The sequence below is a fragment of the Lethenteron reissneri genome, chromosome 33 (assembly GCF_015708825.2).
Source record: "Lethenteron reissneri isolate LAM-NWPU_2019-01 chromosome 33, ASM1570882v1, whole genome shotgun sequence".
NCBI lineage: Eukaryota > Metazoa > Chordata > Hyperoartia > Petromyzontiformes > Petromyzontidae > Lethenteron > Lethenteron reissneri.
This window is the reverse complement of record NC_083811.1, coordinates 5,536,336-5,564,300: the sequence shown is the minus strand read 5'-3', so window position 1 is coordinate 5,564,300 and position 27,965 is coordinate 5,536,336. Positions and strand designations below refer to the sequence as shown.

Here is a 27,965-nt window from a genome sequence, read left to right as displayed (position 1 = left end):
GTGGGTAATAGGATGTGCTAATAGTGCTCCCCACATCAGCTCAGATAAGAAGAATGTCACTGTAGAATACTTGATAAAAACTAAGTTCATTATGTAAGATCAGATACAAATTTGTACCATTTGGTATACAAACTACTTTAGAGGCCTGAGGCATGACGAAGACTTTAAACTTCATCCTTATTTAGTCCTCTGCCCATTTGCAGTTCCATGCCTCAAAAGGCCATCCATCCATCCTGTTTGATATTGAACTTTCTTCATCATTTCACTCCACGAGGGTCCACTTCCTTCAAATCACCAAACAACATATTTCTTATTCTGCCTCTTGGCCTCGTTCCCAACATCCTTCCTTCCTTCCTTGTAAAACATTGGAGCCCCATGCGCAACAAGCCAGCCGTGTTATGGGGAGCTTCACATTTGAGAGCGAAAAAACAACAACCCAGAACAGCTCTTTGCGTTGCACCGCGATCGTGTGACCGCATTGGGCAGAAGCCCCTTGCGGGTGCGAGAAGGGATGGCAGGGTCTCACTGGAGGAATCCAAAGCGATCGGTGACTCTATAGATCCGGAAGTCGGCATCTTCCCACGGGTCGATTTCCACTCCGTCCTCGCGGCCCTGCCACGCGCACAAACAGGCAGCAGTGTCATCACGGTGTCACTGCTTCCCAGGGCCATGCTGTCCGGCTGGACTCCCACGGCGTCAACGGCCAATAGCCATAGGCGACAAATCCATTGCTAACGATGTGAAACATTTCATAGCAACGGTGGAGTGTGCAAGTGCACTTTGTATTCAGAACGCTCGCGAGGTGGCTGGGATGATATTTTATTAAAATCGAGGTTGGTATGCTTCAACTTGTTGTAATGAAGGGTATTTTCATTATTTTATTCTCCCCTTCTCTATTTTTATTGGATGTTGCCGTGGTGTAGTGGTGATCACGCTGAACTTGCAGTCCAGAGGTCACCAGTTCGATTTCCTCTCCCCGCGTGGCAAGTTGAAACAATGGGAAAGTTTTATTTTTAATCCCTCGGCCTCTGTCCACGCAGCGTGAAAGAGTAGGCCAAATACCCTCCACAGAGGCTTTCCCGAGCTCTGTCTCGTTGGAGGCTCTTCCACCAGAAAGTGTGTGAGCAAACATTTGTTGGGGCAGCACACATGTTTTTGACCGTCATTGTTTGCGTGTGTCCTACTTTTAATTAGCTTCCAAAAATAAGCACAAAATTTAAACAATTTTCATTTATACACATTAGGGTGAGAATGAAAAGATGTGTCATTAAAAATAGAATCCTTCTTGTCGATAAAAAAGGGTGCAAATCAAAAATGTATCTCAAAGAGAGGAAGAAATGCCATATGTGTGTAGAATACATCAAAGATGCCATTTCCAAACAAGCCAATTTGCTCCACTTTAAGAGTTGTGAACATCACCGGATGGACATTTTGCCATGAGAACGGTTTAAGGACAGTCAGTGCTCAATTTGTTTTACTCGCACAACTAACAATTACAATCACGATGTTGAGACTCCAGTGATTGCGTGTCGCAAATCACCGCCGAAAGCGTACAACTTACTGGGTTTTTTAATGGAAAAAGATTTGAAAATATATTCATTCTGGGGCTGTAAATTTCATTTTTGGAAAGAAAAAAAAACATTTCCACCAAACTACACGCAACGAATGTTTTGCTTATTTTTTGACTTTTTGTTATTCACCAACAATTTTTTTTTGTCCGTCAAGGGATTTGCCATTGCTCCGTTTCGAGTTACGCCAAGCGCACAACGTGGGGCTTACGCCACAATGCCGTGCATTGTGAAGCACGTCATCGCTTGCCCAAGGTATTAATGAACGAATACTGCACACCACAAATACCTGCCAAGCGTTGCCATGGCACCTGTGTGATCCACACTAAGAATGGACCCCTATCACCTGCACTGTGCCTGCTTTGTGTGAGCGGCCACTCGCCAAAAAAAAAACACTCCCCGCGCTCGCTCCTCACGAGGAGCCAGCACTCGTAATAATAATAATCATGATACTGCAGTAATAAGACAGGTGGATGTGCAGCCCTGCAGTTCATTGCTTATGGCACTGCTGATAGGACAGCCTCCACTAGGCAGGAAGCCCTTCGAGAGGGAATTAGGCCCGCTCTTCCCACACGTGGCCAGAAGGTTTGGGGAATTTGAGTACACACGTCCGTTGCTTCAACTGGAGCGCCGGGAAATTTAAACCCGGCGAATTCTGGATTTGGAAGTTCAGTGTGCCTAACCATAACACACCAATGCAGAATTCCAAAGTAACAATAATAATCTTCTTGGTTCTTTCGGTAAAGTCACGTTGAAGGGAAATAATAAAATAATAAAAATATGAAACAATAAAATTCTCACGACGTTAGTATTATTTCCCTTCTACGTGACTTTACCGAAAGAACCAAGAATATGAGTTCAAGATACATGCGGCTTAAAGAGAGACACAACCCAAAAAACAAACATCTCTTGTTTATGTTTTTTTAAACACAGTCGCTGGGCACAGGCTCAAAATGCCAAGTGGCCAGCGACAAACATCACTGGTGATGTTGTCGTAGATAACAATTGACACGTTTGTTCAATCAAGCAAGGTTACAAGCACGTTGGAATTATAGACGGTGGGAGGGAATTCAAATCTATCTCCTAAGGTGAAGAACAGGTCTGTCTTTCCGACAGACCTGTTCTTCTCTCTTTCCGACAGACCTGTTCTTCACCTGAGGATGGCTGCTTGCGTTGTGGCCGAAACGTCGTGAGAATTGTATTTTATTATGTTTTATTTTTATTATTTTATTATTTCCCTTCTACGTGACTTTACCGAAAGAACCAAGAAGATGAATCCCAGCAGTCACGAAAGCTTTAAATCGAAACAATAATAATGTAAATGAAATGCATTTGGGCATTCAATCACCAAGGCAAGCTGTGCCCACATCTGGCCTGCTCATCGCCGTCTTGAGCTCACAATGGTTAACGATTACCCACTCTTCATTTTAACCATCTTATAAAGCTGTTTAAGGGGCGGGGGGGGGGGGGGAGTTGAAAAAAATGTCCTTGCCGATCAAATTCCAGCGGGTTTTTGGGGTAACTAACCTGTCGGAACGCATTTTCCAACTTCATTTCACGCTTTGCAAAAAACAAAACGAACTCCCGAGTGCTTTAATTTTTCGGGCTGTGCGAAATCTGCCTTCACCTAACCTGGGCTGCAGCGATGACGGACAAGGTCACCGTGCTTCGTCCAGACCTACGTCGTCTGGGTGGATGGACACGCGCATCTTTCATGTGTCAGGGGTCGCATCGCGAGCACCCCTAAAAATAACGGCGCGAGGGCGAGAGCTCGGACAGCCACCCCGTCAACGCCACGCCACATGCACTTACGGTCCGGTTGTCTCCATCTGTACACGGAGTGCCGGAGTCTGTTGAGTTTATTAAAGGGAAGAACACCGACTCAGGCACACAATGTTTACACTCTAGTCAAATTGGGCCAGTCCTTGTGGACTTGTTTTGAATGGACGTGGAATGTCTTGATTTTTGCACGGCTGGCGTGAGCCCCGGGTTTATAAATCATCGCTCACTCCGTTGCTCCAGACTCCAAAATTCGAAGTCACGCGGTGGAATTTGCATGCCGTAATCGTTGCGCAAGACAACGACGTTGTGTCTGTGGTAGCCTCCGTTCAACACAGGAGCCCGCAAAAGCGCAAATAAAGCTGCATTGAAGAATAGCTTTAAAGATGGGACGGTAGTGAGCAACTGCGATGCATAACGTCAGCGACCCCGGTCGCAGTGTTTATCGTGGGACACAGAGCAACGCGTGAGGAATGCACCTTGTCGGGACAGTTCCACCTTTTGACTTTATCATCTGAACAGATAATGCGTTTCGATTTAAAGCTTTCGTGACTACAGGGATTCATGTTCTTGGTTCTTTCGGTAAAGTCACGTAGAAGGGAAGTAATAAAATAATAAAAATAAAACATAATAAAATAATTCTCACGACGTTTCGGCCACAACGCAAGCCGTCCTCAGGTGAAGAACAGGTCTGTCGGAAAGACACCTGAGGACGGCTGCTTGCGTTGTGGCCGAAACGTCGTGAGAATTATTTTATTATGTTTTATTTTTATTATTGTATTACTTCCCTTCTACGTGACTTTACCGAAAGAACCAAGAAGAAGATAATACGTTGTGTATGGGCAGAAGAGTGCTGTTTGTGGGAGCCCCCCCCCCCTCTCTCTATCTCTATATATAAAAATACTGCACGAGGTATCCGATGTAGCTATTGGTGAAGAATGAAAAGAATGCAGGAACCAACAAGGATGGTGGCAAGTGAGAGGGGGTGGTGGAAATGAGCCCAGGCCTCTGGCTTGGGAGTGCATTTCAGATGGAGCGGCCGCCGCCGCTGATACAGATAATGAATCACTTGTTGGCATAACTTTACACTTGTCGAGGTATTTTCGGATTAAAAAATAAACGTCTGCCCCATTAGTGTTGCTGTCTCAATGCTTCACACTTACATTTAGTGAATTAACACGGTAACACCGAAAAAACTATTTGCACGGATGTGCGTTCAGTTTTGACCGTGGAAGGAATGTCGGTTTCGTGATGTAAGTTGTGCGCGTGCGTGTGACCGCGTGCTTCAGGCATGTGACGACTCCCACTCCCCACCCACCACCCTGACCCTTGGAGATTCGACGGATTGTTGCGATACGGGATTGCAATAACATTGAAAAATACGTAATTTTTCCTCCCGTTTTCACCGTCTCGTTTATACAATTTTGTTCGATTTTTATGAGCCTAAATTGAACGATATCACGTTATTTGCATTTTTATTTAACCATATTTTTTCTCACATGTGGGCATCGTGAGCAAAATAACTGATATTAATCGCCAAAATCGATGCACTCTGTCACAGTCACGTGCGCGGCCAAGGCGATGGAATGTAATGAAGTCAATCACGAGGTGCACTGCCATCTGTCATCTGTCACACAGGCAGCGATTTCCTGCCAATCTCTAAACGCAGTCCCTCCACGTAACGACAAGCCGGTCGTGACGGCACGCGCAGGTGAGGGTTGGTGCATCGCACAGAATTGTAAATTGGACAAACTCAATGGGATACAACGTGGCTAAAAGGTGACAGTTTAGGTGGATTGTATCCATCCGTGCAGAGCTTCCAAGTGTTGACCCCAAACACATGTGGGTTTGCTCCGGCTATTCTGCTTTCCTTCCAAGTGACGAAAATACCAATTTGTTTAATTTTCCATACATGCCCCACAGCAGAAACCCTCCTGAAAATGCAGTGAGGCTCTGCCAAGTAAAGGTCATTATTATACAGAATTATTATCCGAGTTTGCTTTGCATTTATCCAACCATAACATTGCATGCGCAAACGTGGATTTCAACATCGGTTTGAACACTAACTTCGGTCATTTCCGGGCTTCGTCGTGTTTTTTTTTATGGATGGACAAAGCGAGAAAAATGAAGTCCACTAAATCCAATGAAATCCGCCGAAATCGAATTCATAATAAATGTGCGCGTCTTGGCATTTGCCGCGTGCGTGTCATTTATCCCTCGTCGAGGCTCTTCATTAAAGGAAATTTGTCCTGTTTATAAAGGAGCCTGCCGAATGAAGAACAGGAAGTCCGGATGAGGGCATTAATGTTTCGATGTAAAGCTTTCGTGACTGCAGGGATTCATCTTCTTGGTTCTTTCGGTAAAGTCACGTAGAATGGAAATAATAAAATAATACAAATAAAACATAATAAAATAATTCTCACGACGTTTCGGCCACAACGCAAGCAGCCGTCCTCAGGTGGAGAACAGGTCTGTCGAGACTGTCTTCTCGACTCTCTGTCTTCTCGACAAACCTGTTCTCCACCTGAGGACGGCTGCTTGCGTTGTGGCCGAAACGTCGTGAGAATTATTTTATTAAGTTTTATTTTTATTATTTTATTATTTCCATTCTTCGTGACTTTACCGAAAGAACCAAGAAGAGGCATTAATGTTGCTGACTGACGATCGTCAATATGCGTTCTCGCAAGTTGGCCGGCTGCCATGGTTGGTGAAATACAGTGCGGTGGGGCAGGGGAATTGCAATGGTAGCTGGAGCGTAAAATTGTGGCATACGCAGAACTTCCCACACAACTCCTCCCAGCCTCAAGGGATGGGGCCACTCATTTGTGGGTAGCAATGTTTTGTTTTTTGTACTTTACCAGGACAAGCAAAGATGTCAACTCCCTGCCACTTGTTCACATTCGGGTTCAAGGCCTTTCCCTTCTCTTCCGCTCGTCACTGCCCTGTCCCTTACATAAAAATTAACACGGCGCATATATAAGTGAAGAGGCGGTGCATCGGTTAAGCACGCCGCGCCGTGAACCCAGGTGACCTGACCGGGGCTGATTGTCAAATGGCGGCAATTGATACCTAGACTGGCTTTGGACCCATAAATTGTACCAACTCAACTGACCAACCGTGGTGAAGTATGGTCAAAAATCCCCCCGACTGAAAGATGTGAGAGGAGGCCTTCATCCAGAAGTGGATTGGCAAAAGAGCCGTGAATAATTATATCAACATGCACATTTCTACCGTTCCCCATAATGGACACGTCTCATGTTGTGTTCATTGTCTTGTGAGGCTGCAGTTGCATTTGGATGCTATAGACATCCAAATTGCTGTAGTAATGGCTATTAATTTATGTACTTTTTTATGGGAGACCAATCGGTGTGGTGGCTGCCTTTAAAACACAACACTATAAAGCTACAAAGTCCTCTGGGCTCGGGCAGTTATTTTCTCTTGTCCTTGCCAATTGCATGACTCGTGCGCTACGAGCTCGCACGGGCAAAACTTCACGAGCACTGGCAGCCGCTTCAAAAATCTATTACCTCACAAGGCATCAACAACAACAACAACATCAAAAACAACAACATCAACAACAACATCAACAACAACATCAACAACAACAACATCAACAACAACAACATCAACAACAACAACATCAACATCAACAACAACAACAACATCAACAACAACAACATCAACAACAACATCAACAAAACTCCCAATGCGCTGACAACTGAGCGGACGAGACGTGTTTGCTTCTGTTTGTGCAATGGACGAGTGAGTAATATTCGACAACCTTTCAGCAGCAACGACACCGGGAGTGACTATTAGATGCTCGCGATTTAATCCCGGCGACGTGGCTTAAACGCTTACGCGCGCACATCCCGAAGTAATTCAATTACAGCCCGAGCCTGGCGTGAGCATTGCCATTGGTGATCGCGGCTCCGAAACAAACGCTGGCATTTTTCGTGTGCAAGCACGTTGACAGCAGAGCTCTGGGAGTGCTGTTGGCCACACCACCCGACCGCGTGCCGTGGCGGCCGTGATAAGTTGGCCGGCAATGTCCACACACTTGCCTTCCTCTCTCGCAGCTCACTCAGGCCAACAACGGCACCTTTCACATTGATTCCCACGCTCTTCTGTAAACGGCGAGAAGCCTCGTCGGACGGGAAGAGGCGATTTGTCGCCGGCGAAAAGGGAGCGACTGATGTTCGCCACTAGTTTGACTCCTGAATTTTCGGCCTACATCAAGGCTGTTTGTGCATTTTTTACATGTAGTGCGGTGATATCACATGACATGCAAGGCTTGATGGGGAGGACCAATCCATTCGTCTTTGCTGTATAGCAATAACCCTTTGCACGTATAATTACACTGAAGAGAATGTCTCTGTTTGTCTTTGTGCTCAAGTGCGAGTTGGTGGAATGTGCAGGACTTGTCAACAACATGTATGGCACGCAAGCAGTCTGTGAAATGTAACTTTCTTCTTGCAAGGGCACCGTCGCTTCCTACCTTGTCGTACTTGGCCACAATAGCGACAGCCTCTCGGGCCAGCTGAGCTGCTGCCTCTCGCTCGTCCCTGGCTGGTGCGGATAAAGGGGAGACGACGCAGAGGAGAAGAGAGAGACAGAGGAGGAGGGAAAAACACGACAATTACAAACATCAACAAGACAGCGACAGCAACAACAAGCGTTACGGTGGCAGCCACAACCTTGCAAAAGGACGGCAATGGACAGATTCGTGGGGCACGCTCATCATGTGGCCTCAAATGTAACAGGTACAGTGACTTAGATGCAGTCGGGTAGCGATGATCTTAAGCTGATCAGTGACTTCCGGACAATGACCATGTAGAGCGCCTTGCGACAGTGACGTCTGTTCCACACCCGTGTTCTGCGTTGCAATCCTATTTATAACCGCGGGGTTTACAGAAATAACCCAGATTCAGGGAGCCTCTGCGCTGAGCCACAGGAAAACATCAGCAACGCTGGCTCTCGCCGTCCGAGTATAACCATATACGGCAAACGCGAGGGAGTGCAGTCGTTCGCTCTCTTCCTGAGGCCGGCCATTATGAACGATGTTTATCCAGTCGACTAGCAAACGACCCCCACTGCCCGTACGCGTGACCCTTGACCTACCGGCACAACTGCGGTTTTAGTGCCGCGACGTCTTTCAATGCTGTCCCCCTTTTTTTTCCGTTGCTCACTTTTATTTTCATTGCAAAGCGATCACCGTCGTCATAATCGTCATCATCAGCCACGGACAATCCGCTGCTGGATGAAGGCCTTCCAAAGCCGCCGTCGAATTATTGCACGACGGCGTTTTTTAACCTCTTTGTTTGCTTCATGGCAGTACTTTTTATTTTATTGCCTTTCTCGTAATGGTTACCCAGGCCACTCTTGCAAATGAGATTCCTCCTCGTCTTTTTGAGTTGTCACCTGGTTAAACGAAATCAAACTTAACTTAACAATGAACAACGATATTTACAAGCACCTCTGCTTAGCACGGTTGCCTACGTACGGTGCGAAGGAAGTTCAATGTACGTGCAAAGTCCTTTCAGTTTATTTAACTTTTTATCTGTAAACGCAGTTGCTGATCACAGGCTCAATGGCCCAGAACGTCGAGCGGGCAGCAACAAACGGCACAATTAAAAGTTGTAATCGACGAGGGATTCAAGTGATTCTTGAATCGAGCACGGGAAGATTAAGGTAGAGAAGCGTTTGGACCTGCAGTGTGGTGGTTGGCCACAGTGTGGATGAGATGAAATAGTAAAGCCACTGTGGGCCGCAACAGTGGCGAGATGCTAACTACCTCGCCTGGTATGCAGGAGGTCGTGGGTTCAATCCTGCCCCTGACGCCTGCTGTATATTTGGAGTTTGCATGTTCTCCCCGCGGTTGCATAGATTTTTATCCGGGTACTCTGGTTATTCCCTCCACGTCTAGTGTTTACAAGTATTTGGCTGCTGTAAATTTCCAGATGATAAGCCACTTCGTTGAGCTATCATTTGTGTCCAGGTCACTGCAGAAAAAGAGCTATATAGCTCAGTGGGCCTTATCTGGTAAAATAAAAGTTCTAGTTTAGTTTTTAGTAACATCCGGTCGACCGAATTGATCCACCTTCGATATTCTTTACCCGCCATGGCAAATAGTATGACTATATTTTATTATTGTTGGTTTCATTAACGTATTAAAAGTGTATTTATTTAGTTATTTTGTGGAATAGCCATATGTTGTTTTCATGTCATAAGTGTCCTGAGGCTTGGCGCTTCAGATGATAATTGCATACGCCTCACCTCACGTAACCGAATCTGTTTAAAAAAAAATATTGAGCACCATTTTTTTTTTACTCCACATAATTAATAAATCCCTCGGCAGCACAACTCAGAGAAAGGGGGGAGCTGTACAAATTTGGCAGCGAGGCTCTTAGCAGATGTGCGCATCGGTTAACTCTTGCATGTCCGGCTCCTTACGACGCCGCTTGGCAATCACGGCAGAGTCCGAGAGACATCACTGCTCATCCACAAAGTGGGCACCCCAAGAGCACACCACCACCACCGCCACCACCACCATGACCACCGCAGGAAACTCGTGTGCGAGACTCTTGTGCGCACGAGTTGCCTGCAATGGTGGTGGTGTTTTAGTGATTGGAATAAAAAAACTAAATATTGAACGCCATTTTTTTCTATCTCACGTAATTAATAAATCCCTCTGCAGGAGGTATAAGAAAGTGATTTGTGATTTGTTGTCCAAAGACGGTCGTTGCACCGCGCGCTTTCAGATGCGCTTCTGCGGCCGTCTGGAACGCTCTTCCTTCCGATATTAGGAAGCCACTTGAGATACGCACTTTTAAATCTAGGTTGAAAACTAATTTCTTTAAAACTGTTTAGTTTGTTGCCCTTCCCCCCGCACCTCCGATCATCACGGTTGGCGACGCACGGTGCGAAAGAAGTTCAACCTAGATAGATTGATGGATTGACCCTTTGGAAACGTTTTACTGGGAGAAGCCCCGTTTCACATTTGTGAGGATTCGCTGACACCGAACGAAATTCAGTGAAAAGATATTTACAGCCTTTTCTCGATTCACCGCCGGATTAAGACCTCCCTCATCAAGCTTTGTCAATCACAGAGGGGGTTGTTAGACCACACTTCACCACACCGGTCAGCTTGGGTTGGTGCATTGGCGGTGGCCTCTCTTAGCTGAAGCCAGGAATAGAACTCAGCTCCACCAGATTCATAGCGCAGCGGCTTAACCGCTGCGCCACCGGTCCATAAGCAAAGCTTACCGTATAAATCCGAAATCAATTACGCCAGAGCTCATCGATATTTACCTGCATATTTATCTCACCCCTCCCCGGCAGCAGCGATCGGCGAACGCAATGAAACCGAGCGCCGCTGCTATCGCGTTTCTAATTCAGAAAGATAAAGGGTTAAGCCGCCGCTGCCGCTGCGCCCCATGCGTTATAGCCATGGCAACAGACGCTCTTTGGCAGATGAGACGTACAGATTTCCCATGCACCGCAAGGCTCCCTCCTTGAGGTAACGGAAGTGTGCGTACATTCACAGAAGCCTCACGTTTCCCCAGCCCCCCTTCCGCGCTCCGCCTTCCTTTTCAATGAAGACACAGTTAAATATCGCCATAGCAACGAAAGATTTATCGGTGTGAACTCTGACGCGCGTTTCATTTGTGCGTTGGATGGAGAACCCCCCCCCCCTCACTTGATTGTTATCCAGTGGCAACCCCCCCCAGTCCCCCCCTCCAGCCCCCCCTCCACCCACCCCCACCTTGGCTATTCCCAATTTCTTTCTCTGCTACCTTGACGCGTCACCTGCTTCTTTGAGACCGTTTCGTCATCGGTCAGAGTCTGCGATATAAACACCTCCCTCCGTTGATTTGCGCCGGTAAATTGGGGACGAAAACGAATGTGTCACCCTCTCCGCCATATCTACAGAGACATTCGTTTTCCCGACTAAATGCGTTTCTCCGTCACGGAGAATGCCGCCTGCTGCTGCTGCTGCTGCTGTTGCTCGGTATTCCGGATATATTCTGTTCCGCGATGTATAAACACGCGTGCGTGCGTGCGTGCGAATTGAGAACAGATTTGATTTGTCTCGCGCCCCACCTCCCCCCCACTTCGAAGTGCATCGCCGTCCTGCGCTCCGCAACGCGATCGTCCCGAATGCCGCGCCGCGTTCATCTCTGCAGCCCTCTGCGACGACGACCAGGCCCGTCCTGGACGAGCGACACGTCTGGAAATTTATTTTCCTTCTAGATTTGAAGCTTTCGTGACTGCAAGGATTCATATTCTTAGGTTTTTTTAGGTAAAATTAATAAAAGTAAAATAAATTTTTATTTTTTACCTACGTGACTTTACCGAAAAAAACCTAAGAATATTAATTTATGTTCCCTCCACTCATCCCCGTACCGGCCCAACGTGAGGACAGCCGACAAGTGGGGGAAGACGGACGCACGCGCTTCGCGGGAAATAAAAATTAACCGGTAAAAACAAAGTTTTTCACTATAAATCCTTTATATGCGTGGCATCGGTTTTATTTTATTATTCATTTCTGTTTTTCTTGAGTAAGAGTCTCATTTTTATCACATTGGCATTTAAAATTAAATATGATTTTTTTTTTTCCTAAAAAGTGGAAAATTTTGGAAAAAAATTTTCACGAAAATAAATTGTCACGATTGGATCACGGGAAGTGGGTTAAAAAACGACCGAAAGATTTGCACGGTCGTAAGCACGCAAGCAAGCAAGCAAGTGAACTTAATATAAAGGATTTAAAAAAAGAATCACACCCGGTGCCTCCTCCCCCCCCACTCCCCACGGCTAGACACTGCGCTTGTTGTAAAAGTCCTTGGCGCAGCGAACGAATCGGGGCATCGATCGAACGCACCTCGCAACAACAACAACAACGACGACGGGCAATTACAAAGGCTCAAGCACATCGAAGGAAAGAAACGGAAAGACGCGACAAGCCACGCGCGCTTGGGATTTCATTGCGCGGGTGATTACACGCTGGCACGTTGTCGGATGGGCGCGAGCGGTCATTTTCCCCCGACCGCGACGGTTCTTCCACGTTGCGCCTCGTGCGGGGCGAGCGATAGCGACGCGCCAGTAAAGTAAAGACGTCCCGCCGCCGGGCTTCGACGCGGCATTTGCAAAATGCCGGTGCGGCGTCTCTGCATTGTGACGGTGACTGGCGGTGCGGTCCCATTACATGTCCGTGCGCGGGCGTATCAGGTGCAGCTTGTACCGTATTGGCACGACATTGCATCAAAGACGAGTAACCCGTTCAGTCGTGTGGGCAGTGAGGGATCTTATGGGGGGGTTAAGCCAACCCCCCCCCCTCCCTTTAATCCCACAGCTCCCTGAGCCCCTCTATTCAGCACGTGTGGCACTAATTTACGTGACGCGCACATCACAGGCTATCTCTTAAGAAGGACATCTTTTAAGAGACTTAGCTGGGACATTTGTTGCAAGGGGCGAGAGACGATAGTGTCATGTGATCTGGCCAAGCACTCGAGGCTGGAAGTGTGTGTGCGTGGGGAGGCGCCGCAGTGGCTAGGAGATGTTAACTACCTCGCCTGGTATGCAGGAGGTCGTGGGTTCGATCCCGACCCTGACGCCTTGATATCTCGAGTTTGCATGTCTCTCTCCCCGTGGTCGCGTGGATTTTTCTCCGGGTTCTCTAGTTTTTCCCTTTACATTAAGAAACATGCATTTGGAGTCTTTGGCTACTATAAATTTTCCACATTGTAAGCAACCTCATTGAGCTTTTTCATTTGTGGCGAGCTACGCTTCTGAAAAAGAGCTATAAAGCTTAAGTGGGCCTTACCTGGTAAAATAAAAAAATAGTTTATTAGTTTTAGTGTGTGGGGCACGCGGAGCTGCACGTGAAGGGACGTGTCAAGCACAAATAAAGCAGGGCACCCGAGCCAAACCACCAGACCCTGAAGCGAGCTGCAGCGGTACAAGCATCGCCGTGCTCACAAGTGGGGAGGGCAGCGCTTCGTGAGCAGAATTATATCTGTGTCTGCTCTCCGACAGGGAAACCCGCACGCCGCATTGTGAAACAAACGACGACTTCAATAAGCGTCTCAAAAACCGCTGCTCGAGTCCAACGACACCGAGCTTCTCGGTATGTTAATCACGAGAAGACGGACGGAGTGTGACTTGGACACCGCGATTCTGTCAGTCACCGTATGTTTCGCAATCACAGCGCGGGAGCTCTTTAACGTTTGAGGAGTGCAGAGCGGCGAGCGAGAGCTGCCACACACTCCACCGGGTGCTGTCCCATCCCTCGTCACCCGTCGTTCCTTTCCCGAAACTGTAACGTAACGCGGTTTGGGTTTACATCGCGTTTAAATATGAGAAGGTGGAGTGGTGGTGCTGCGATTAGCTCACTACGAAACCTGAGGTTCGATTACTGGCCACGGCAAACATCCTGGGCTCCCACTCCCATTCTCAAACCCGCACTAACCAGGTTTTTGTTAAATGAATAATAGTTATTTTGCTGATGTATTATACACACGTGTATAGTTTATTGTAAAGGTGCAGTGGTTTGCGCAGTGAATTATGAATCCGGCTACCTGAATTAAATTCCCGGCCATGGCAAACGTCAGTGGCGAGTATTATTAAAACCAGTTCTGTCTCCCCGCTGCCCTTCACCAACCCACATGGTGAAGTATGGTCAAATAAGCCCCATGACCCAACACAGCAATGGATTGAGAGAGCGGTTGTAAATTGTTATTGCATTCTGTATTGAACACTGTTTTGTTCAGTGGCTGCCAATCCTCGCCGGTTCGACCTCTCGAATGTGCACAGGGCATCACCCCGTTAAACGGTCGCACGGGAGCAATGGATTAATGTTAACCATGTCCACCTCAGCAATACGCCCTCGAGGTCACATTTAAGGACACTATACTACACACACTCGGCACAGCTTTAAGAGTATCATACACACACACGTATATATATTTTACGGATGAGTTGCCTCCCAACACGAAGCCTCGTGACAGCCCGGCCAAATGCGTCCACAGAGCAACGAGGCTCGCGCCACGCTCCCTTTGGCCTTTTCTCCGGCACTCTCTCGACGCGCGCGCGCCAACGTGACCTTCACACACGGCGCGCGTGTGCACGGTGCCGCGTATTAGGAAGCCGCTGGAGCGATTGAAGACTCATTGCTTTAGGACTGCTTTTTGCGTTTAGTTTTGCCGTCCTTCCCCCCCCCTCCGGCACCTCCGATTAGCACGGCTGGCTACGTACGGCGCAAAAGAAGTTAAACATCCATCCGTACGTCCGTACGTAAACAAACGAGAGTGCACGCGCGCGCGCGCTTGCACCGCACAGCCGGGTCGCTCACATCGCGGCGTAACGGAGCTGCCAAACTTAACCTCAAAATCCATTCCGCAGGCGCCACAAAAACACAGGCACTCAAAACACCGCCGTCGAAACCGCTCGCCAAGGTGATGGACGCTGCTGCAAAGCATGCCCGTAGCTCAACGTGCCTCGTTACAGCAACTTTCAAATGAAAAGCCCTTCGACAGTTGACCGAATATTTAAGGTCGATTACAAGAAAAGAAACAAAACAGTGAATGATCAATCCACACGGCGGTCTCCGCGGTGCTTTGTCGTTACCGCCGTAACGGAGACGCGCAGAGCCCACGCTGCGCGAAAGATTCAACGAATGCCGAGCTTACCGCTAAACTCCGTTTCCTTCTTGGACGGAGAAACCAAGTCGCGCACAATCTGAAGGACTTGCATGGCTTCCTGCCCGCCGTCGGTTTCATTCAGGTGCCGGCCTCGCACACAACGGTGGCCATCGCCCCCGGTGGGTTCGTGCGCGTGAGCCCACTTGCCCGCCCGCTTGCACGTACGAGTGCACGCACGCACTCCCGTGAGGACGCGCTCGGGACAGCGCTTACTGCCGAGCGGCGACGCGAGCCCCCCCCCCCCCCCGCCCTGTAGAGCGCCGCGTCTCCAGCAAGCGGAGCGCGGTGAACGTGCAGCGCGGTGAAAGTAACCCCTTCGTCTTCGCCCAGCGCTCGCCCGAGCACACGCCCACACACCGAGGTCCCGATGTCACCGCTCTCTACGCCGTAAGTGTCATCATCGGAGGCTTAACTGGAGCTGCTGCTGCTGCTGCTGCCTGGGGCTGAGCTCTAGAAAATATCTCTCCAATCCCCTGGGGGGGAAGGGGGGGAAAGGGGGAGGCAGTCCCCAGAAAATATTCCACGAGAAATCAAGGCACGGTCGTAGGCAGTGAATTGACACGTGTGCAGGAGGGCGACGAGCTTGCGAGATTTTTTGCGCGTAATTTAATTAGATTCGTGTTCCATTTGGAGGACTAACGGGTTACCCACCAACGTGAACGAATCCCGTTCAAGAAAAGGTAACGTACGCAGCGGTGGTGAGAAACAGAGAAGGTTGATAAAAAAACACACACTGCCGGCACGTGTTGAATATTTAATCGTTCACAATGAGATGCTCTTCATTTGTATTTCAGGCCAAACTGTTGTGGAAATTCAGCAAGAGGCCGGACGTGTGAGGCGAGCTGCGTGTGGGTTAACTCACTTCTACCTCGCGCCTCCTCTGGGAGTCAGGACGGCTGATTTCAGGGCTCGGAGGCTCATTACAAAGGCAACCCTCGCCCCTCATTAACGCGACGTGACCCGATGAGTCAGCTTGCACTCGGCGTAACAGGATTTTTGATGAAAGGCGGGCAAGGTGAGCGAGTGCATTGTCGCGGCAAACTCGGCACTAACCTGACTGCAGTGTCACCACGTGTAAAAAACCACGTGCTTACACATATACGCGTAAAATTACTATTTTAATAACCCGCCACACGCTTTCTCACCCTGCACTCTCCGTCCGTGTGTGCCAAACAATGTAGATTTCAGTCCATTGTAGCGGCAAACTCGGCACTAACCTGACTGCAGTGTCACCACGTGTAAAAAACCACGTGCTTACACACATATACGCGTAAAATTACTATTTTAATAACCCGCCACACGCTTTCTCACCCTGCACTCTCCGTCCGTGTGTGCCAAACCACGTAGATTTCAGTCCACCTGGTGGATGGTGGAGCGGTTGGCGCGCACCGCACGATGAACACGGCGGCCGGGCTTTGATTCCTGGCCGCGGCTAACGTCACTGGCGAGCGATGTGCGAATTAGTTCTAGGTGCCCCCCCCCTTTCCATCAACCCGCGCTCAGCAAGGTGGTGGAACACGGTCAAACAAACTCCCCCGGGAGCGACAAGGCGCGGGGCAACCTTCACGCGCGATCTCATTAGAAGGGCTTCGAATTTTATTTCTACGTCGAGATAATTGGTGGGAAATTAGGGGTGGAAAGACGCGTCGATTAAATATTGACTCTTAAGTTCACAATGTAGGCATCGACCCGCGCGTTTAAGAATTCATGTGTTTTCGATCCTCTGCATTTTATCTAATTGTGACTGTCACCGCCCGCAGCCACACGAGCCGCTACATTTCCCTCCAAAGTGAAAGAGCGACACGTATCGATTCTTTCATCGAAGCGTGACCAAAGCGTGACCGTTGCAATGCATTGCAATGAATTACCTGCGAGGAGAGGGAGGGGAGTGAGCGGTGGTGGTGTGGGGGGGTGGTCACTCATTCCTTCCTCAAATAGAAACATGGGATGGACGTGTCATGTCCGAGTGACCGAGGGGTAGTGCCGTTGCCACGTGCGGCATTTTGATGCCGGATTAATAATAATTTCTGGCCAGAATCGGGATAAGGGAAGACTGTAAATCTTGACTCAAAGCTTTCGTGACTGCAGGAATTCATAGTCTTTGAGTCTTTCGGTAAAGTCACAGAGATAGGTTCCAATTAATAAAAATAAACACAAGTGACCATCATCAGGATGACAATTTCTTGATCGAAATGTCGTAGTTTTTGTTTATTTTTATTAATTGGAACCTATCTACGTGACTTTACTGAAAGACCCAAAGAATAAGGGAGGACTTTGTTTAAGGCTCGGACATCGGTCGCCAACCTGTGGCTCCGGAGGCGCGTGTGGCTCTTTAAAGGACTTGCTGCTTCGTGACCGTGATTTATGAAGGACCACACCGTCTCGTATTCACCACCACAGTGCATTGTGGCTCTTGATATATATAGATTTTTTTTTAAAACCGAATTCGAAGGAAAAAAACGTCTCTTCTTGTTATTTTGGTGGCAGACCCCTGGGCTAAGAGGTAAACAGGGTTAGGGTTGAGGTTGTAATGTTATGGGTAAGGTTGGAATTAGGAATTAGGGATAGGAGTTTGGGTTAGGGTTATGGACTAGGCTTAGGGATGGGTAGAGTTGAGGGGGAGGACTAGGGTTAGGGTTAGCGTTGGGTTGGGATTTATTGATTAGGGTCAAGTTCAAGCTGGAGTCAGGTTAGGGTCTGTCTTAAGGTTATAAGGTTACAGTCAGTGTTAGTTGTTAGTAGTAAAGTTAGGATAAGGACAGCATTTATATTTCCCAACTTCGTGCATGGTGCACTGAGATCCCTGAATGGATTGCGCCGTATACATGTCAGTAATTATTATTAAGGGATAGGCCCTTTCAGAGTTTGGATATTTCGCACTTATCTGGAAAGCAGTGAACCTTCAAATCATGGCTATACTCTGTTTTGCCGGCTTTCTCTTGCGTAAATTTAATGGTGTAAACATATAAACCAGGCTCACAACATTATCGAAACCTCACATTTTAAACAACTTGCTACTCCAGCTTATGACACAACTAGTCGTGAGACGGCTGATGCAATTTGCATTCATCGGTATCGAATTACACTCAATGAAAGTAATTTCAGGCTGAAACGATCTTTTTTTGGATATGTTCCAAATTAAACTGTAGATGCCAAAGCCACACATTTTTAACGCTCTGTTCGCTTTAATTCCGTATCTATAATAGGAGTGAGTGGAGAGAGTGGGGTGTTTTTATTTTATTTTCTTCATGGCATGACGATAGCTGCCGACAGCCCAGAGAACGGTGCCCAAGAACTAGAACAAACGAGCTTGGACTGCTCAAGGCTTCGGAGATGCGCAGAGAAATCCTGCAATGCATGGCACCCGCCGGGCTGTCTGTGGCAAACGTCTCCGACAGGTGTCAAGCCTCCGGCCTTGTCTCCTTGAGCATGCCCCTTTTTGCTGGGGCCACGAACACAATTTCACTTTGTTTTGTTGCGGTTGTTGTTGCCGTCCGTAAGTGTTCGGTCCGGTCATTAAATCATCGGTGGTTCGATCCAAGGTTCAACCGTCGTCGTCATTGTAGGGGGAGCCGATGATGTGTTCAACGTTTGAGCGATGTGCTTGTTGGGTTTTTCCCCAGCTTTGAAGAGCGCGGGTCGTGAAGTGCAGTAAACGGGCCGTTCTCCACCTTGATTTTAGGCGCTGCTTAGAAATAACGAACAGTCGGCATAAGACGGAATGAAATAATGAACGTAGCGAAGAACAACACTGGCTGGAGGAGGTGGTGGTCTTATTTTTTGAGCACCGATTTGCTTAAAGACTAAAAACATTAATAGAAAAAAATGTAATATGCCCTCACGGCTGTCAGTTTTAAAATAATAACAATTATGTACGGCACTTAGTAAATCGACTTCCAGATGCAGGCCTCCGCAGGACGTGTCAGACAGAGGTTATTTGACCATATTCTTAGGTTTTTTCGGTAAAGTCACGTAGGTAAAGCATTAAAATTAATAAAAGTAAAATAAAATAAAAATCACGACGTTTCGGAGGCAACACAAGTCTCCGTCATCAGGTGGGACCTTCACAGCCAGATTTGCTGCATCACTTGATACTTTTATTAATTTTAATGTTTTACCTACGTGACTTTACCGAAAAAACCTAAGAATATGAATCCTTGCAGTCACGAAAGCTTCAAATCTAGAATTATTTGACCATACTTCACTACGCTGTTAGTGAAGAGGGGGGGGTGGGGCGAGTTGAGAACCGGCTCAGCTACGACTCGCCACTGATGTTAGCCGTGGCCGCGAAATCAAACCTAAGTCCCCGGGTTCTAAGCTAATTGTGTTCCCCGCTGCGCCGCCGCTGCAACATTAAATTCGGGGCCTCACCTCAAGCGTCACGTTTAATGCAAATGAGGAATAATCATTGCGAGCCGTGCATTTCCACCCGCGTCCTTACGACCCCCTCTGGTGCGGCATTGCACGATTGCTGACCGTTAGGTACAAGCGGTGCCTTTGTGGCCTCATCTGCATATGAATGAGCAAGCACTCTTCTTCGGAGCGGAGACAGCTCCCTTTCTCGCAGCTATCGTTCCATCCCCTTGAGGTTAGGTCCTTTCTCGGAAAATTTCCCAGAGCCGCTCCGAACAAGGGCCGTTTGCCCGAAACGTCAGCCCTCATCTGCGTACTTTGCCGTCCGTAAGATGGTTCTATTGTGGTCGTTGTCATCGCCGCTGTTGTCGAATACAAGTGTGTTGTTGTTGCAGTGTGCACTACTGCCAGCTTTGTGTTTACTTATGAATGGAACAGATCAGTAATCACGGAAAGCTGCACCATGAGGTGTGGGGGGGGGGGGATCTAGGGCACTGCAGTTTGAAAAAGCTGATTGAGAGTTGTGCTTTGTCAGGCCGAGAGAGAGAAAGCCCACTGCTAATCAATGATGCATGTGTACAGTATAAATGATCTGCATTTAAGCAATCTGGCATGGGATATTCACGTGTGTATAATGTATATGATTATCTTTGCAACAAAACTGAAACCTTTTTTTTGTTGCCAGAAAAAAAAAGGGGGAAAACCCTATTATTATATTTTGGTACTGGCAAAGGAGGTCCAATGATGATTATCTTGATTAAGCTACACGTGTATATGGAGGAACACAAGTGCAGTGATTGTGGAACTGAACTTTGAACCGGACCACCCGATTTCGATGACCAGCCACAGGTGACACGAGTGGTGAGTGACTTCTGCAAGGACACAAGCCCACCACGACCGACACAGCCTCATTAAACCTTCACCAATACTTATTGACCAGCGTGGTGAAGTACGGCCAAACAACCCCGCGTGACCCCACATGGCACGGGGGGAGAGACCTTCATATAGCAGTGGATTAAATGAGGGCTGAAATTGTATAAACTTAAATTTAATTTGTTTTATATTTGTCTAGACTTTACTTTCTGCAGATTCCAACAGTTACGTCGATATATTGTCAAAAATGTTCTTCTCAAAGTGACCCCCAAACTTTTCACGAAGCGTTAACATAAATTGGATTCCTACAGAGGTTGTTTTACTTCTTTTTCTTGTGACACGGTGTGCAGAACGCAGAGCCATTCCAGGCCGATGCATCGGGCTCACTTGACGAGCTTGTTACGCGATCGCGGGGTTAGTGTGGGGCGCTCGTGTCAGGAATTGACGCCACCTCAATAGCTCAACCCCCTGATTGTTTGCGTAGCCCCGGTCTCAGCGCAAGTCCGTAATCTTTCTCTCTGTCCTGGCGAGTAAAATGGCCACTCTGCCTTCTCTTATTGGAGACCTCACGTCAAAATACGTGAAATCGTGTATACAGGATCCCTGGCAAGCCATTGCAAGCGTAATGACTGCAGTGGCAATCACACGTGGTACCAGATTTAAAAAAACGTGTCGCTCTTTCAATTGTCTCGTGTGCATCGCCAAACGTTGTGGTATTGCTGCCACATTCATATCACATCTTAGAAAATGAAAGCACTTGCGTTATCCAATTTTTTTTTGTGAGAATGATAAAAATAACATTTGTATTTCTCAAACGACAGTACATTTACTTTGGCACACTCATCAACATCACTGTGGCCTTAAAAGAAAACATAAATAACCTGCGACGTTTCCACCAATGCCCTAGCTTGAAAACGAATTTCTTTAGAACTGATTTTTTGTGTTTAGTTTGTTTTCCTTCCCTCGCACCTCCGATTAGCAACGGTTGGCTACGTACGGCGCGAAAGAAGTTAAATATATGTACATGTGCTGTGAAGAAAAGCGATTGTGTGTATTGAGGTGTTTGGTAATTGTGCTTGTGCACCACTGCCAATGCAGCATCAGGAAATTATTTGTGCAATCTGCTTTGGAACAGAGAGCACATGTCGAGTCCATCCATGGAACCAGGAGGTAACCTACAAAACGACTAACCAACTCAAAAGAGCATTCTGCATCGAACTAAAATCTTTAAATAACAATCGGTTATCACTTAAAAAAAATATATATATACCTTATAAATAAATGGATAAATATTTTTAAAAAATTAATTAAAACTGAATAATGTTGAATGAACGTCAGTACACACCTTACTCGTGTATTGCAATAATTTGCAAGTGCTTTGGAGAAGTAATACTGCACATAATGTGGGTGGGTGCCCAGGTTCAAATCTGCGGTGTTCAATTGGTTGTACGTAAAATTTTGATTTAAAGCTTTCGTGATTACAGGGATTCATATTCTTGGTTCTTTCGGTAAAGTCACGTCGAAGGGAAATAATAAAATAATTTAATATAAAACAATAAAAATTCTCACGACGTTTCGACTGCAACACAAGCAATCATCATCAGGTGTGAAATCCACAGCAAGAATTTTTTTTCAAATTTTCTTGCTGTGGATTTTATTATTTCCCTTCTACGTGACTTTAGCGAAAGAACCAAGAATATGGTTGTACGTAAGTTTAACTTCTTTCGCGCCGTACGTAGCCAACCGTGCTAATCGGAGGTGCTGGGGAAGGACAACAAACTAAACACAAAAATCAGTTCGAAAGAAAAGAGTTTTCAATTGAGATGTTTTTTAAATCGTTGAAAACCATGCATGCCTATTTACATGCATAATACATATGCTGGGATAAATGCAATGTCTCAACTGTGTATGAAAACGAGTCATGTTGACATTTTCTGGCATCAAACCAATTCCGCTCTCTGCCTTCAAATTTTTTTTCTCTCTCCTTCTCTTCTCTTCCCTGGGCTATAATAGGAGCGTGAGACATACTGGAGCAATATTAAACAGCTTCCTTGGCATATAGAGCTTAAGTAGAGATATTCATCTCAGTATCTTTATATTCAGTGTATCGCTCACACACTTCACGCAGCAATAATAGATTTTCAGTCATTGAAAAATTGGGGGAGAAACTACTCGTTACGTTTACTCCATTAACGTCACTTCGATGTATTTTCTCATTGCGAAGCTTAAAACGCGGCGTTAAATTTGCAACAAATATAAAACCCCTAAGTCTGTTTCAAAATTGGTTTCACGACACCACACAGTCTTTGTCACATTATCACACCCAAGCCTTGCACAAAGAACGATTAAATCATCATCATCATCATCAGCAGCAGCCATGTTCTATCCACTGCTGGAAGAAGGCCTCTGGTGTCTTTGCCGTCCCTCTTGGGCTTGCGGTGCCACAATCCACCCCGATCGCATCGCTCCATCTTCGCAGTTGTCACCCTCTCCGGCGTGTTGCCCCTTTTGGGTTCCATTCCATCATCGGTCTCATCAATCAGCCGTCGTTCCCGGAAGTGATGTGTCATAGCCACACCACATTAATTTCTCTTAACGATCAAGACGATGTCTCTAATATGTGTTCGTTCTCTTTGTCGACCTGTTCCTCTTTGTGTAATTCCCAGCATTCAGGTAGCATTCGTCTCCTCTTCGCGGCCCCAAGTCAGTGGCGGAAATTCCACGTTCCTATGGTGGGGGAGAGTCTACTCGTAGAACAATCACCGTCGACTTCCACGTAAAGTGATCCTCAATTTATCGACCTCCGAAGGGATGATAGACTGAGTCAATCCTCAACCGGGATTTCAAATCGCAACTTTCCTATTGCGAGCCGCTCACTCTACCCGCTGGGCCACCGATGCGTGGCACGAGTATTTAATCGGCACACACCGGAAATAGACAATTTCGAGCGCACGCCTCCACGAATGCACACATCGTGAGTCGAAGGACCGGCTCCCCCCCCCCCCCCCCCCCCGGTACAAGCGCAATCCAAATGAAATGTGGACATGTTGCGGTGACATTGGGGCGCTGGGAATTGGTGGCGAGCAGTGGTAGTGGTTGCGTCCTTACTCATGTCAGCGAGAGCGGTCTGCGATCCCACCGGGACGGTCGTGCCTCCGCCGCCAGCGCACCAGCATGTCCCGCGCACCTGCCAAGGCAACGAGCCGGGACACGAGATCATCACCGCGCTCGCACCGACACGCCGACCGGTTAATAGGGAAGTCGGTGTATGGCCCAGTGGCCAAGTTCAGCGCATCTTAATAAAAATACCAGGAATGAGGTTGCCCCCAGTTTACCCGTTGTTGTTATTGTTGTTGTTAATTTTACAAAACCAGCTTTTAGCTTTTCCGGTGTGAGTTCGGATTCCAATGCGTGTTACGCGGCGAAATGTCTGATGTTTCACTCCACGTGCTGCTGGGAGCTTTTTCAGGAAGCTTCCTGAAGGATGCACCGCAGCACGTGGGGCAGTAACACGGTGCCGAGCAGCATGCGGCCCCGGCCCGGACAGACACAGGCGGGAGAGCTGTTCAGTAAACTCGCGAAGAAAAACCTGAGCAGATTTAAAACCCCGTTATTTTTACGAACACCAAATTGATTCAGTTTACAGCTTGTAATTTTTACCTTTGAGCACTCACCGACATATGTTATATTAAAACACAACGTAATGGTATAACGTAACTTAAAATAGACATATCATAAACAGTGGTTACTGTGCTGTACTAATCTGGGACCGCCTGGCACATGGCGTTTCTGCGCAGCATGGAGACGCAGCTTATAACGAGTCCGAGACATTCGTGAGCTTCACGGGTGCGATTCGAAAAGGTTTTCAGCCTTTTTCTATTTTTCTGGGTGCCCCCAAAAAAGCCCCATCCACACACTCCCCGTTGAATGCGGAAGCCGGTAAACCTACGAAAGTTACTTCGAGGACCCACTCTACTGGTGCTCGACTTTGACCCCTACGCTTGTGGAGTCAGCGTTTGTCGATTGGGATCGCTGTTCGGTGTCTGGAGGGTGCCACATGGGGGCCGAGCGAACGGCAACTTCAATAGGAGACAATAAATTTGATGTTCCACTGGCTAGGGTTACATAGCTGCTGGTTTAGGCTTCTGAGACAGCCTTCGACACCAGGACAGATGCATGTCAGTTTGTTGTCCTTCCCCCGCACCTCCAGTTCGCACGTTTGTCCACGTGCGGTGCACAAGAAGTTGTATATACATACAAAGGATCAGCTTCACTGTCAATTTTTCGTTGGTCCCTTAAAACTCCCTCGCTTACTCAAACTCTTCTCCCCCCCGTCCCTTCTCCACCATAAACTCCATCCCTCTTCCCAACTTCTCTCCCCATTCATCACACTCACTCATTGTCACTTTCATCATCGTTTATTTCATGCATAGTCATATTCATGTACTACCATCCTTCTTATCAACTCATCTCATCACACTTCCGCTCTGAAAATAGCTCATTCTTTGTCAAGAAATGCATGGCATGCCTGCAGAGTCAAGCAATTAATCTCTGACTATACGTGCGTTCGGGATATTTTCACTTGCGATATGGCTCAAGTTGGTTTAACGTTGGACTAGAGGCCATTTGGTCTCGAGGTCAAATACCAGACGCGGTCTTCTCAGCACGTCTTTTCTCCCAAGCCAGTAAAGTGAGCCCGATCTGGTGAGTAAACCCACCATCAATGGGTGTCCTGTGAAAGGACAAGAGCCTCATCGCAAAGAACGAGGAACTGGTACCAATCACTAAAAAAAACAACAAGGGACAATGTACAGATGAGCGCTGCCCAAAGTGTTAAAGTGCGAGGGACACTGATATTATCTGATTCTATTTCAGTAGCATTATTATACTGCAATGTGTATCCATGAAGACCTTTCTTCCTCCTCCTCCTCTTAAATGTTTACGAAACAGACTCCGCAGTGGCAAGATATTTTGTCCCTCGCCTGGTATACAGGGGGTTCGTGCGTTCAATCCCTGACACCTGTATATTTCGAGTTTGCATGTTCTCTCCGTAGTCGCGTGGATTTTTCTCCGGGCTCTCTGGGTTTTCCCCTCCACATTTAGAAATATTCGTTTGGAGTATTTGGCTGCTATACATTTCCACAGGATAAGCCACTTCGTTGGGCTATCATTTGTGGCCAGGTCACTTCTGAAAAAAGCTACATAGCTCAGTGGGCCTTACCTGGTAAAAGAAACAGTTACCGCTGGACTGAAGGCCACTTATTTACTAAACACTACTCATATTTCCAAAAACATTTGAGATATTTAATGTATGTGCAGTGGTTAGCGCACTGCACTATGAACCCAACCATCTGTTTGATTCCCTGCTATAGCTCACATCAGAGGCAAGTGATACCAGAACTGGTCACCAACTCACACTAACCAGTGTGGTGAAGTATGGTCATACGTGATTTACATGTAGAAGAGAGGCCTTTACCCAGCAGTAGATTTACAACAGTCTGTACATTTTTACGTATTTTTCGTTATTGTCCATGTCAGCGTGCTCGCAACGAATAGAGGCATATGATCATGTGTTACGTGTGATTTCCAGCCCAGGTTTAGAGTCTACGGCTAATGTTGAAAGTTCAGTCCAGTTCTGTACATGGTAATAACATGCAGTATACTCTTTGGTTCTTCGGTAAAGTCACGTAGGTATAAAATAAAATAAATCACGACGTTTCGGGCGCAACACAAGCGTCCGCCACCAGGTGGGAATCCATAATCTATGGTTCTTTCACCTGATGACGGACGCTTGTGTTGCGCCCGAAACGTCGTGATTTATTTTATTTTCTACCTACGTGACTTTACCGAAAGAACCAAAGAGTATGGATTCCTGCAGTCACAAAAGCTTCAAATCAACATGCAGTATATGCGTATACTATCAGTGTTAGTAAGAGCTCCATGGCACACGATTGCAAAATTCCAGTTTTCGAACGTAACTAATTCCAGGGGCTGCGTCACGGTGCACTGTGGTTCACGGAGCAAGATCAGGGTGGCGATTTAGAAACTGGTGAGGCAGGATCAGCCACTCCCGAGGTTTGCATTCCTCCAGTGTCGGCCAGGCCTCTCTTCCGCACACACCTATGGGGTGCGCGGTGTCACACCGCTCAAGTAAACAAAGCTGCTTTGTCCACAATAGAGGGAGGGAGGGGGGGGGGTTAGGGGGTTAGATCGCGTAAATATAAATGTGTCGTTAAACCCGCCACCACCCGACACAGCCGCTTAGTAAGGTTTGTCACGTAAACAAAACGTGGCCAATTCGTTGCTAGTACAGCACACCGGTGTGTTGGAGAGTAAATCCACAGCATTTACAATTCGAGTAGAACGTTTAGCCGGTAATTACAACCAGCATCATCAGGCGACAGCCAGAGTTATGGAGAAATATTCATATATAGAGGGATGACGACATTTATAATCACGCGATCCAACCCAAAACCCTCAATTATGGACTAAATCTACATACTCGGAATGCATTTTACAGAGCTCATCCCCAGATGGCTCCAGCTGAGACCAAGAACATGCTGTATCGTACAGTGTACCCCATTAAAAGCCACTGATAACAACTCATGGAAACGACACAATCCCGGTGAGCACGACAGCATGCCCTCACTGCTGGCAATTACCGTCGAGTTAAATTCCCACTCCTATCTTCTTGGTTCTTTCGGTAAAGTCACGTAGAAGGGAAGTAATAAAATAATAAAAATAAAACACAATAAAATAATTCTCACGACGTTTCGGCCACAACGCAAGCAGCCGTCCTCAGGTGAAAACCAGGTCCGTCGAGGCGACAGAGTCTGAATGAAACAGCACACGAGCTTGGAGCATATATATAAGCTGGGCGCCTTGACAAAGGAATTTGCATATCAAGAGGAATTTAGCATATTTATGGGAAATGCAAGAATGTGATTAGTACTACATATGCATGTGCATCAAAGGGAGCTGCAGTTTGCTGCTGCTGCTGCAGTTTGTGTTTTATTTTTTATTATTTTATTACTTCCCTTCTACGTGACTTTACCGAAAGAACCAAGAAGATGAATCCCTGCAGAATTCCCACTCCTAATTCGCTCTGCCTGCCTTCGTGGTCGACAGACACCAAGTGGAATGAGGGCGACGTAAAAAGCCACAACCGGTGACGAAGTCACGCGCACGCAAGGCGTACTCAAATAAAGTTTGAAAGTCAAAGATAAAAAAACTTCTCAAAAGCCTACCGGGTGTATTGTCTGATTCAACCTCACAACAACAACAAGTGACGTGTATATATCAGGGGCTAATAACAATTCATGGTGTTTTAATTCATGCTACGTTTCATCTTCATATCAACTCTAGCAGTGGATTAATCGTGGCTGTGATGATGATATACACACGGACAGCGAAGGGCAATGGGAGGAAGTGGGGTAGTGATTATTTCACCGAGCTGTGAGCCACGGGCAACCAGAGATCATTTCCTGGCCAGTGGCGAACCGCTCCTGGGGCCAAAAACTTCACCCACCCGCACTGACCCCAGCGTGCTGACGCACGGTCTCAAACAGCTCGTTTGTCTGACACGGCAAGTGTTGGGGGGGGGAGGGAGAGGCTTCGGACAGCGGGAAGTGACTTGACGAAGGGACTTTAGATTATGGCTACCGATCTTAACACGCCAATGATGAACGTCGCGTTG

At 47.2% G+C, this 27,965-nt stretch overlaps 1 protein-coding gene across 4 annotated transcripts in view; it reads right to left on the bottom strand.

The window, feature by feature from the left end:
* The window catches only part of LOC133350253 (USP6 N-terminal-like protein), a 62,351-nt gene that overhangs the window by 28,113 nt on the left and 6,273 nt on the right, over positions 1-27,965 (bottom strand). For 3 of the 4 annotated variants that reach the window (XM_061564418.1, XM_061564417.1, XM_061564414.1), the window contains exons 2-4: positions 23,378-23,456; positions 7,843-7,913; positions 527-612 (exon numbers count right to left, since the gene is read on the bottom strand). In XM_061564418.1, coding sequence (XP_061420402.1) covers positions 527-612; positions 7,843-7,913; positions 23,378-23,381 — 161 coding nt within the window. In that variant the 5' untranslated portion in view covers positions 23,382-23,456. Of the gene's footprint in view, positions 1-526; positions 613-7,842; positions 7,914-15,031; positions 15,224-23,377; positions 23,457-27,965 lie in introns of those variants that run through there. The other variant, XM_061564416.1, reaches the window with a different exon arrangement.